Consider the following 13,088-nt stretch of genomic DNA (forward strand, 5'->3'; position numbering starts at 1 on the left):
AAGTTCAAGGCAGAGTCCACCCATACTCCTAAGTTTTTTACCACATTTTTGGGCACAGGTGGTTGATCCAGAGTCTCAGGCCACCAATTATTTCCCCAGGCTGTTGTATCTTTACCTAGCAGCAGGACCTCCGTCTTGCCGGCATTGAGTTGGAGGTAGTTTGATGACATCCAGCTGGTGATATCTGCGAGAGTCTGTTTAAAATTCTGCACACTCAGGCCGCTCTCGTCTTTTAGTGCTACCACCAGCTGGGTATCATCGGCGTAGGACACCAGTGAGAGCCCGCACTTCCTGGCTACCTCTGCCAGAGGAAGGACATAAACGTTGAACAGGGTGGGGCTGAGGGCAGACCCCTGAGGTACTCCCTGTTCAACGGGACATTCCTTGGAGAGATACGGTGGAATAGAGACCCTAAAAGATCTATCTGACAGGAAAGCCTTGAACCAGCTAAGAGACATCTAATCATTGCCTAGTTTCAAATTGCCTTAAAAAAGTGCAGATATAAGTAGCTGGTACCCTAATTGCTATGTTTACCCTAAATGGCTAAGGGTATGCCCAGATGTGGATCCCTTGCTCGCTGTGCCACTGAATTCAAGCCAGCCTGGCTGATTAGGGGGGATACCCTGAAACCAGTGCCAGGATGCTTGTTTCTGGCTGACGGAGGACTTAGCCTGGCAGTTTGGACTGGACTATTTCAATGGGGAGCAGGGTCAAGACTGCTTTGCATATGGCTGGCTCCAAACTGGGGTGGCATGGTGAACACATGAACAATGGATTTAACACGGATCTCTTGCCTAGGTTTGAGAGTTTGAAATGTTTCAGCATTCAGTCCATGATCTTGTTGTGTTTGCTATGTTTGCCCTAAGTGGCCAAGGGTATGCCCAGACGTGGGTCCCATGCTCGCTGTGCCACTGGATTCAAGCTAGCCAGGCTGATGAGGCGTGATACCCCGCAACCGGTCCCAGGATACTTGTTTCTGGTCCAGGGAGTACCTAGCCTGGCAATTCGGGCGGGACTGTTCCCATGGGGAGCAGGGTCAAAACTGATTTACATATGGCTGGCTCTAAACTAGGGTGGCATGGTGAGCAAAAGAATGATGGATTTAACCCAGATCTCTTGACTGGTGGTGAGTGTTTGAAAATTTTCAGCACTCAGTCCATCATCTTGCGTTTGCTATGTTCGCCCCAAGTGACCAATGGTATGTCCATGCGAGGGCCCCTTGCTTGCTGTGCTATTGGATTCAAGCTAGACTGGCTCATGAGGGGAGATACCCCGGAAACAGTCTCTGGAGGCTTGTTTCCAGTCCAGGGAGGACCTGACCTGGCAGTTCGGGCTGGACTATTCCCATGGGGATTGGGTCAAGACTGCTTTGCATATGGGTGATTTGTGTACCTCGCCTACTTTGGAGATGGGGAAAAATAATGGAAATAATATAGGGGCAAATTAATGATTTACTATTGATTTCTGTGACCTACTTGTTTTTTCAAACCAGTATATATACGTTTCAGCACTTCGTCCATCATCTTGTGTTTGCTACCTTAATAACATCAATACAAAACCTATGGTTGTGAATGGAACCCAGTCACTTGAGGTTCATAATATATTCTGGACGTATCTACTTTGTTTTTATTCTTATTGCTTTTCTTGGCTAGTACTTCGGGATGCTTTAGTAAATATTTTATGCTATTTGACTCACTTTAAGTGTCTTAGAATGGCAACAGTACTACACTGTATTTATGTACAACACTAGGAAATTAGGCAGCGTAGCAGTGGCAACAGAGTCGGATGCATAGCCCAGAGCCCTTACACCACTGGACTGCGGGTGCTAGTATCCTGCATCATCCGTCCCAGCCCAACCTCTCCTTGCAGTTGACTGGGGGCGATGGGGAGTGCTCGTGAGGAGCCGCAGAGGCCAGAGATGGGCAGTTGGGGCCACATTTCAGGAGCCACCTGTGGAGCGGTCGTACCTGGAACAAGCTCGGAGTCTGGTGCAGCTCAGGGAGGAATATAGGCTGCTTGTTCATCAGGAGGCAAGGAAACTTTATAGGGCACGGCAGAGTAGAATAGTGATGATTGCTCAGACCTTTGCGTGCTACCTCAGCGCTCTTTATACTTCCAGCCTCTCTGAGGAGGTGGTGGAGGGTATGCAAGGTTTTGTGAGTGACCTCCCAGTGCCTTAACTGAGTAGGGAAGCTAGGGATTCTCTTGAGGTCGTGATCACAGAGAGAAAAATTCCTGAAGCCCTAGCCCAAATCGAAAGTGGGAAGGTCCTTGGTCCCACTGGCTTCCCCCCGCTGTTTTTCAAAAGTGTTAAGAGTAGGGTGATCAAGCCTTTGCATTCTCTGTACTGTGAGGCTCAGATGAGGTGCGAACTTCCCCAGGACCCTGGATTTTCTGCAAGCGCAGATAGTGTTGTTTCAAAATCCCAGGAAGCCCCCAGAGAATTGTGCCTTGTACAGGCCTATTCCTCTTCTAAATGTGGAAAGTAAACTTGCTAAAGTTTTGTTGAATTGCTTATCGCAGGTGATAGATGTCGTAGTGGCACATAATCCGGATTCATGCAGCATAGATCTATGCGTCACAATCTCTAGCGGCTCTTCCGCTGTCTGGCCAGGTGACTCCACATACAGAGGCTGGCACTTCTCTTTGCATTGGATGCTGAGAAGGCATTTGATTCCTGGGACTGGCTCTATCTGCAGGTTCTTCTTGACCGTATGGGCTTCGGCCCGTGTATCGGGCATGGGTGAGCCTCCTTCACCAAGTGCCGACAGACAGGGTGTGGCTGAATGGCTTGCAGTCAGAGGAAAATAAATTGGGTAGGGGCACCCGACAGGGTTGCCCCTCTCTCTGTTGCTCTTTGCGGTGGCGATTGAGCTGCTGGCGAATTGGGTTCGGCGGGACATAGTGTTGCAGGATCTCCTCTGGGATGGTGACTGGGAGGATGTGATCTCCCTGTATGTGGACAATGTCCTGCTCTACCTAGCAAATGTGGATTGTTCCTTACCGAGTGTCATGGAGATCCTGCAAATCTTCAGTTTCTTCTTCCGCATACCTATTACCTGGGGTAAGTCCAGAGCATACCCATTGTCCCGTTGGGCGCCTCAGGGCTACTGGTTCCAGCTGTTGGTATGGGCTGACCTTGGGTTCATTTACCTGGAAAATTACGTGACAGAAGACCGTAATCTGTTTTATGATAAAAATACAGGACGGATATTGCAGGAACTTCCACAGGGATGTGGAACACTTGTGTCACCTCCCTCTGCCCCTGCTGGGCAGGGTAGCCTTGTATAAGATGATCTATCTTCTTTTATTTGGTGCAGAATTCATTTTTAGAGATCCCCGATCATTTCTTATAAAGGGTGGAGGCAGAGGTTAGGGAAATTTCCTGGGATGGTGGTGCCTGAGGATCACTCTTAGAACACTGACGAGGAGTCAGTTTGGAAGGGGGCATTGCCCTGCTGGATCTATAACTGTACTACTGGGCCGCTCACCTGCTGTTGGTCAATAACTGAACCTTTGCGCATCAGAGGGAGTCAGCCCTGATGGCCTACAGGTGGCCGCTGGAGCCCCATGGGATCACACGGTGAATCTACGGGGCATGGACAGTAACCACCCTCCTGAAACTGACCGTCTTGGTGGTTTGAGCTTGTGACACACAGGCTGGAATGGGCGGGTTGTTTGACACTGGAGACACCGCTGTGGGACACGGGTACGATGGCGGGGCCGCAAAGGGTGTCGGGCCACCGGTGCTGATATATGATCGGCATCTTCAAAGTGGGTGATCTCTGGAGAGGCAAAAGGTGGCTGACGCTCATGGACGTTCAAATCCAGAATTAAATGCCTTTGGGGTGGACTGGGAAGGGGGGAGTCATTTTTATGATATCTACTGATTAGGTCCATCTTGACTCGGCGGATCCCCTGGCCTTACGATATAGAGGACAAAAGCCCATTGGAGTATCAGGCACTGGTCACCCGCTATGCAGGCATGCTATATTGCGCAGATGTATTCCACACTTCTCAGCAACAGCCAGGCCAGTTACAGAGGCTGCAACCCCCACTCAGAGGACAATGAGTGGGGGTATATTGTAAATGCCCCATGAAGGTTGCTATCCGGATGGGGTTCTGGCTCATTCATTTGAAGCTTCTACACCAGGCATACTATGCGCGTGCTCAGCTCTGCGTTAAGGAGAATGAGTGACACGAACTGCTGCCCGAGGGGCTGTGGACAGTAAGAAACACTGCTCCATACACTCTGGCGTTTTTCCGGAGTGAGGGCCTTCTGTGATGGAATCCTCGACTTTCTGAACTGAGTGTTAACTGCCTTTAATCTGATTTCAGGCTGACTCTGTGACTTGCCGTTTCATATGTATCTGTATGCTGCAGCAAGCTGGGGGTTTGGTTGCTCCATGTATCATTTTACATACTGTTTGCTTGTGAGAAAATACAATAAAAAGATTTTTTTAAACACTGGGAAATGTAGGTTTGTACTTTTTTAACACTCACATCTTTGTAAGCCACACATCTTCTGTTTGTGGATTTCACAACACCCACCTATCAGCTGACATAGGAATGCTTCACAGCATTATTACACAGTGAATATTTTACCCCAAACACATTGGCTAGGTACAACTTTCAAAAATGTTTCTTCCTTTAAAAAAGAAAGAGAAACCACTGTGTAATATATAATCAAATCCCTCCATTTCTATTCAACGGCACAGATGCGAGATGAAGCAGAGTTATTTTGTAAATTTGCCCCAGTTGTTAAAGGTATTTTGATGGGTATGGCCTCATTCTTTTCTTCTTGTAACATGTCCTCTTTTTGCACTTTTTCTTCTGGGGAATTTGGGAAATTCTGCTTTTCTCTAGACTTCTGCTCTTCTAGGCATATCTCTTCTGTTTTTACTTCGTCGTTCAATATCTCTTCTTTGGGAAGTATAACTTGTTCCAAAGACTCTACCAACGCTTCTCTCAGTTCATCATCAGAGTCTTCAAAATTTCTGAAGAAAAGAACAATGATAATCAAAGCAGTTAAAACTGAACTACTCTTACCAAAATACCAAAAATTCTTTGTAAAAGGATTTTGCAATCATTGTTTTAAAATATTATGTTATCAATTTGGTTATATATTTGAGATTTTGTAAGTTTAGTTTAAATAAGAAGGGGTCAAACTCTGTATTATTAAGGATGCTGTTGATTCCAATAGCTATATTACAATTCAATACCATAAAGAAAAAAAATAACATAACTTGATAGAACTGTACAGAACAATAGATTGACTGATAGTTCTATGTATGGTAATGCATGAATTTGTAAATGGGATTTTAGTATAACAAGTCACCGTCATAAAATATATAATTATCTTGATTGACTAGACTATTAACTTACATTAACAAAATATTACAAAATCAGCTTAACATAGGAGATAATGCGATGATATAGGTCAGAAGGAACATTGAATTTATTTTGAAAAATGTTTTCAGAATTAAGGCACCTTTCACAAGAGCTAGCTTTCATACAATCCCTCTCTCACTCCAAATTATACATGTTCAAAGAAATTGGATGTTAAGGTTATCAGTGACAGAGGAAGGTTAACGCTAAGATAATATTCTCCATTTTCTAAAAAAAACTTGATAATATTTCAGTAATTTGTGTATAAAGATACATTTTGTAGTAGTAATGCTAATGTAAGAGCGAAGCATTAAACCAACTAGCACCAATCATAGCTAATGAGAATAATTAAAATCCATGATTATCTCAATTTCCAGAAAAACAAGTGGATTGGAGGATGGTAAGGTAAAGTACGCTGCAAAGGAAGATTCTTGCTACTGAAAAAGTATCAGCCGCAGTGCCGTCCTTTGGAAATGTTGTTATGAAAAATTTAGATTTTCCCGTGATAGCTGGCAGGAAATTCATTAATTCTTTCAAATTCCGATCATCTCATGTCACCTTTGGTGACATTTCTTTTGTGGTGAAAAGGTAGAATGTGCTGGTCTTGTCAAAATAAGCAATGACAATTTACTACCTATTTGTGATTTTTTGCCTTAGCATAAAGGGCACCTGTTTCTGAGCTCATCTAAGCAGAATCTTAATAAAGGTTTTCTGTGAGACCAAAAATCAAACAAACAAAACAGGTGCTAGGCACAAAACTGAGCAAGTCTTCTCAAGAAACAGAAATAGCTAACGTCCATTCTGTTGCCTCACATGTACACATAGTAATTTTATGTGGTACATGACTTTAGGGCTTTCCCCACCAATTTTCTTTTTTAAAATGATATTCGAGTTGATTATGTTATGCTCTCTTGGTATAGCGCAACAAATCATCCCTGAAGAAATATCTTGGCGCTTCTGCTGAAGTATAAGACTAGTGAAAAACTGACTAAAACAGCCAGGTTTTTAGGAATTTTTTTAACGTACCCAGCTCTCTGCATAAGCAAATTGTTAGGGGAAGTTTATCGCAATAGAATGGGGCCAGGTAGGAAAAAGACCTCCGTCCAAATCTGGAGGTACACGTTTGTGGAATTTGAAGAAGGGCTTGTCTGTGGATCTCTGCCCTCGAGTCGTGTGATAATAACTGTTTCTAGTTTGTAGGTAGTACCATAGATGATGTAATTTGTTACGTCAATTAAAATGTGATCAGTGATGTCACCAATGATGTAATTTAACATGTAATGAGTGATATAACACGTGAAGTCTTAAGCTGTGAGTGACAGGGTGTAAGTTATAATTAGTTCACTGAAGTTTATTTGGCAAATTTCAGTGTTTTTGAGGTTTTGCTTTGTAACTGTAACTGCATTTTAGCAGGTTTTTTGTGTGGATTTCTGGAGTGTTTTTTAATGTATGTTACAATCTTATTACCAAGCCTAACTCTAATGTCACTTTGACATTTGGTTTTTGAGTGAGTTTCTTTGTTTTTTTTATTATATCCTAAACTCAATATTTTTTGGGATCTCACCTCTGTTTATGGCTAATGTCAAGCGAAGCCCTCTGCCCAACTCTCCAAGGTGGCCAACCCTCAGCAGGCGTCCAAACCCTGCTGTGCACGTCCTTTGCCATGAGCAGCAGGAGTTGGCCACAGTGACCGGCCCCTGGCCAGATACTTCACCATACATTCTGTGGGTGACCAGCCACTGGTTCACATTGCCTTTGCCCATGCACAGCAGGGGTTGGCTACTGGGCTTCTCCAGAGGATGGTGCCATGGGAATATCAGCTGTTATAATACACTTCATTAATAATGCATGCCTTTACCATGGATGTTTACAACACATTGTTGTCAACATTATGTTGTTTTACAACGTGGTGTTTTGAAGCACATTATGTGTTCTAACAACTGATATTTTATATATGATTAAATGTGTACATAAACATATATATAGCGAGAGAGAGACTGTTAAAGAGCCCACCCATACCCCTTTTTATAAAAATATACATACACACACATATATATTCTCCCTTAAAAACCCTATGTCCCTTTACCTCTACGTGCCACTGAATCCTAAAAGTCTCTTACCTCCCTATATCTCTACCAAACCCTGAATCCCTAAAAAAACCTTACCCATTACATCTACCTGCACTTGAACCCTAAAAATCTTGTATTACCTTTACCTCTACACACCCTTGACCGCTAAAAACCCTTCCTCCCTTTACTTCTACCTGGCCATCAAATGTAAAAGACACATCCTTTTACCTCTACCTGCCCCTAACCCTTAAATCCCTTTACATCTACAAACTCCTGGACCATAAAAACTCCTTACCCCATTTACCTCGACCTGCCCTGAACCCTAACACCTCTTACCCTCTCTATCTGTACCCACCCCGAATCTTTAAAAAGTCTAGCCTTCCTTAATCTCTACTGATCACAAACCCCTAATTAAAACCTTACCCCCATTTACACGTACCTATCCCTTAACCATTCCTTACCCTTTCTTTTTATGACATTAAAAATGTCATTTCAAAAAAACACTTGCCTGCATTGTAAAGTACTGCATCATAAACAGGCCAAAAAAGGCTTGTGTGGTACTTACCTGCATTCTACTGACCTACGTTGTACCAATCATGTTAGTAAAAACTGTGTGGTAAACATTACATACCTGTCAGAGTGTACTGCAGACTTCCTTCCCTGGTGCCAGCCCTCAGTACAAGAACCGGTACTGTGGATCCTGCACCATGGTACGGAAGCTTTTATGGAGCTGCAGCACCATGGTAGGGATGCTTGCTCTGGCAGGACCACAGTAAGTCTGTGAAATGACACGGGAGCCTCACTGTTGTACTGCAGATCCCCTAATTCTTTTTTTAATCAACAGGAGTCCATTTGGGCTACACCCTTTCTCAACTTTTTTTCAGGAGTTGGGGACTGAGTCCTAAGTCCTATAATAGTGGGCACAACATATGATCCCAATGTTGCGCCAGCCAATTATATTTAGCATATTGACATTTGGCTAAACCAATCCTGGCGACTGCTGAAGCTAAGCAGAATAAACGGTCAATTAATCTAGCTGGTGAACTGTTTTTGAGTTGGTTGAGTTAGAGAAAAAGCATACGTTTGAGAGGCAGTTGCTTCAAGATAAATTACAGAATGGTATGCAAGCTATGGTGAGTTGAGCAAAGTGCAAGATGGGTTACAGGACAAAGAAAATGTGTTGTACACTCTACAGAAACAGATCAAGAAGCAAGATGAATATTTTGCATCTTTGAAGGCTGAATGTGATAATGCTGTTAAGTAGGACAAGCAAATATTAGAATTGAAGTAGCACTTTGCCATATTTCAGAATGATAGTGTTCAGCAAGCAATGTTATGGGTCAAACTGAGGGCCACAGTACGCCATTGTGATCTATTTAATGGTGAAATGGTGAGGAGGCTGAGTGTCCATGTTCCTCGTGCATCCGAAGAGTGTTTTTCACGAGTTGCTGTGCAAAGGAGGAGAGAAACTGAAGTGAGCTGGCATTAGTCGCTAGGTGTCAGCACCCTCTGGTTGGATGGGTTTCATTTTGGACAACATTTTGCTTTGAAATGTTGGTATTGATTAGGTGATATATATACTGAACGTAGCACTTGATATCTTGTGTAACCTGATTATTTGTGCTGCAAGTTCATACTTCCAAGAAAATATTTAAACTTTAAAAATAACTGTCTTGCAGGAGCACCTCATTGGTGAACATCTTTGTTGATAGAATAACTTTTCTGTGCTTCAAATACTCATAGCCATATGTTGCGGCCTTACGTGTCATCATCATCAGATCTTGGCTCAAGTCTCTCTTCATCCAAATCAATCTCAGAAGACATATCTGCTTCATCCTCCTCCTCCTCCACATAGTCTTTTGGATGCAATGGCAATAGTGTCCCCCCTGCAAGACAGTGGAGTCTGTTAAAAAGGATACTTAAATAATATCACATTTCATGCCCATATTGCTAAGGTTACAAATGAATTTTTATATACTAATAGTTATCTTTATGAAATATTATTTAGTAATCCAATATAAAGCATTTATGCAGTTGTGCAGAGCGTAATATGTTACATATACTAATGTAGAAAGTGGGGAGGGTTTACCAAATGCAAAAATCCCTCCCTAAAGTGCTGAGCAATACACACACAATAGGTCCACTTACACACTACATCGTACTATCAATCATCCCTATGAAAACTGTGCAAAAAAACATATGGATGTCATATATATATATTAAATAAGCATTGGCATAGCCAATAGGTCTTGCCTTTGGGACCTTATAAGTGTTTAGCCAGGCAAATGTTGGTGTTGTTTCATCAAGGATATGGTGCTGCATAACTAAATACTTATACGGTCCCAAGAGCGAGACCTATTGGCTATGCCAATGCTTGTTTGGACGTGGCAGCATTATTAAGCATTTTCTTCACCGGTTAGACTTCAATTTTAGAGCATTAAATTGGAGTTAGCAAAACCGGTAACTACCGTGGACTTTACAACTCCAAGTCAGATTACAGTATTCCCAAGCCATAACAGCTCCACACTACATTTTCATGGATGTTAAAATGATGCTGGATTTTACATCACAATAAGACCTACTTGCACTACATAGGTGCAGAGTACATCAAATGGAAGGTATAAAATATCCATAAATACTGTACGTTGATGTACAACTGTAAACTTACTACCACCTTCACTCTAATTCCAGATTCAATGTCTTGACATGGCACTACTGCACATCTTTATGACCACCTTCTGTATATATCTTTGGTATTGAAGACATTGCTGTAGCTTTGCTTTTTTATCTCAAGTCCTCCAAAGGACTTTGCGACTCAGCTGGCTAAAAAACCACCCAAGCCTTTCAAGAATGGACACTAAGATTTTTGACAATTTCCGCTTAACGTGGTTGAGGGGGGAGAAACAAGCATATCCTGGATCTAGCTGGTGGCCTATTTAGTGTAGTCTGAGTGCGACTAAATTAGGTAGGACTGTTTTTATGGATATCGCCTCATTCTGAAGTAGTTTCATATTATGCCATTTACCACAACCAGAACCAAAAGAAATGTGGACATTCATTAGCCATACATTTGAGCATACTAGGCATTGGTTCACTGAACCGGCAAAGAGACAACGTCATTAGGCCAGAACGATCGGAACAATAGTTTTAGCCTGCCATGTTTTTACTTATCGCTCATCAACTTGCCCAAGTTTCAAGTTTCAAGTTTAAAATTTGTATAGCGCACTACTCACCCAGAGGGTCTCAAGGCGCTTGAGGGAGGGGGGGGGGGCTACTTTACTTATCGAATATCCAAGTTTTTCGTTGTTTTCTGAAGGAGAGGTGGTTCTGTGTAAGGCGGAGGTGGGTGGGGAGAGAATTCCCGGTCTTGGCCGCTAAGTAGGAGAATAATCTTCCCCCCATGGTGGATCTTTGGATGCGTGGGATTGCGGCGAGGGCTTGATTGGACGATCGTAGTTGGCGGGTTGGGGTGTAAAAGGACAGGCGCGTGTTGAGGAATTCGGGTCCTAGATCGTAGAGGGCTTTGTGTGCGTGGGTGAGGAGACGGAACGTTATTCTCTTGTTGACGGGGAGCCAGTGGAGGTCTTTCAGGTGACCGGAAATGTGGTCTTGGCGGGGGATGTCTCGGATGAGTCTGGCTGAGGCGTTTTGGATGCGTTGGAGTTTTTTCTGTAGTTTGGCTGTGGTTCCGGCGTAAAGGGTGTTTCCGTAGTCCAGACGGCTTGTGACTGTTTTTGAGTTGGTTGAGTTAGAGAAAAAGCATACGTTTGAGAGGCAGTTGCTTCAAGATAAATTACAGAATGGTATGCAAGCTATGGTGAGTTGAGCAAAGTGCAAGATGGGTTACAGGACAAAGAAAATGTGTTGTACACTCTACAGAAACAGATCAAGAAGCAAGATGAATATTTTGCATCTTTGAAGGCTGAATGTGATAATGCTGTTAAGTAGGACAAGCAAATATTAGAATTGAAGTAGCACTTTGCCATATTTCAGAATGATAGTGTTCAGCAAGCAATGTTATGGGTCAAACTGAGGGCCACAGTACGCCATTGTGATCTATTTAATGGTGAAATGGTGAGGAGGCTGAGTGTCCATGTTCCTCGTGCATCCGAAGAGTGTTTTTCACGAGTTGCTGTGCAAAGGAGGAGAGAAACTGAAGTGAGCTGGCATTAGTCGCTAGGTGTCAGCACCCTCTGGTTGGATGGGTTTCATTTTGGACAACATTTTGCTTTGAAATGTTGGTATTGATTAGGTGATATATATACTGAACGTAGCACTTGATATCTTGTGTAACCTGATTATTTGTGCTGCAAGTTCATACTTCCAAGAAAATATTTAAACTTTAAAAATAACTGTCTTGCAGGAGCACCTCATTGGTGAACATCTTTGTTGATAGAATAACTTTTCTGTGCTTCAAATACTCATAGCCATATGTTGCGGCCTTACGTGTCATCATCATCAGATCTTGGCTCAAGTCTCTCTTCATCCAAATCAATCTCAGAAGACATATCTGCTTCATCCTCCTCCTCCTCCACATAGTCTTTTGGATGCAATGGCAATAGTGTCCCCCCTGCAAGACAGTGGAGTCTGTTAAAAAGGATACTTAAATAATATCACATTTCATGCCCATATTGCTAAGGTTACAAATGAATTTTTATATACTAATAGTTATCTTTATGAAATATTATTTAGTAATCCAATATAAAGCATTTATGCAGTTGTGCAGAGCGTAATATGTTACATATACTAATGTAGAAAGTGGGGAGGGTTTACCAAATGCAAAAATCCCTCCCTAAAGTGCTGAGCAATACACACACAATAGGTCCACTTACACACTACATCGTACTATCAATCATCCCTATGAAAACTGTGCAAAAAAACATATGGATGTCATATATATATATTAAATAAGCATTGGCATAGCCAATAGGTCTTGCCTTTGGGACCTTATAAGTGTTTAGCCAGGCAAATGTTGGTGTTGTTTCATCAAGGATATGGTGCTGCATAACTAAATACTTATACGGTCCCAAGAGCGAGACCTATTGGCTATGCCAATGCTTGTTTGGACGTGGCAGCATTATTAAGCATTTTCTTCACCGGTTAGACTTCAATTTTAGAGCATTAAATTGGAGTTAGCAAAACCGGTAACTACCGTGGACTTTACAACTCCAAGTCAGATTACAGTATTCCCAAGCCATAACAGCTCCACACTACATTTTCATGGATGTTAAAATGATGCTGGATTTTACATCACAATAAGACCTACTTGCACTACATAGGTGCAGAGTACATCAAATGGAAGGTATAAAATATCCATAAATACTGTACGTTGATGTACAACTGTAAACTTACTACCACCTTCACTCTAATTCCAGATTCAATGTCTTGACATGGCACTACTGCACATCTTTATGACCACCTTCTGTATATATCTTTGGTATTGAAGACATTGCTGTAGCTTTGCTTTTTTATCTCAAGTCCTCCAAAGGACTTTGCGACTCAGCTGGCTAAAAAACCACCCAAGCCTTTCAAGAATGGACACTAAGATTTTTGACAATTTCCGCTTAACGTGGTTGAGGGGGGAGAAACAAGCATATCCTGGATCTAGCTGGTGGCCTATTTAGTGTAGTC

At 42.6% G+C, this 13,088-nt stretch overlaps 1 protein-coding gene across 1 annotated transcript in view; it reads right to left on the minus strand.

Moving 5' to 3' along the window:
• Positions 1-4,702: 4,702 nt before the first annotated feature.
• Positions 4,703-13,088, minus strand: part of LOC147666166 (uncharacterized) — a 161,585-nt gene continuing 153,199 nt past the window's right edge. Inside the window, exons 6-8 of the mRNA XM_086949251.1 lie at positions 11,904-12,027; positions 9,220-9,343; positions 4,703-4,997 (exon numbers count right to left, since the gene is read on the minus strand). Coding sequence (XP_086805377.1) covers positions 4,703-4,997; positions 9,220-9,343; positions 11,904-12,027 — 543 coding nt within the window. The remainder of the gene's footprint in view (positions 4,998-9,219; positions 9,344-11,903; positions 12,028-13,088) is intronic.

Source organism: Lissotriton vulgaris, unplaced genomic scaffold (assembly GCF_964263255.1).
Source record: "Lissotriton vulgaris unplaced genomic scaffold, aLisVul1.2 SCAFFOLD_769, whole genome shotgun sequence".
Taxonomy (NCBI): domain Eukaryota; kingdom Metazoa; phylum Chordata; class Amphibia; order Caudata; family Salamandridae; genus Lissotriton; species Lissotriton vulgaris.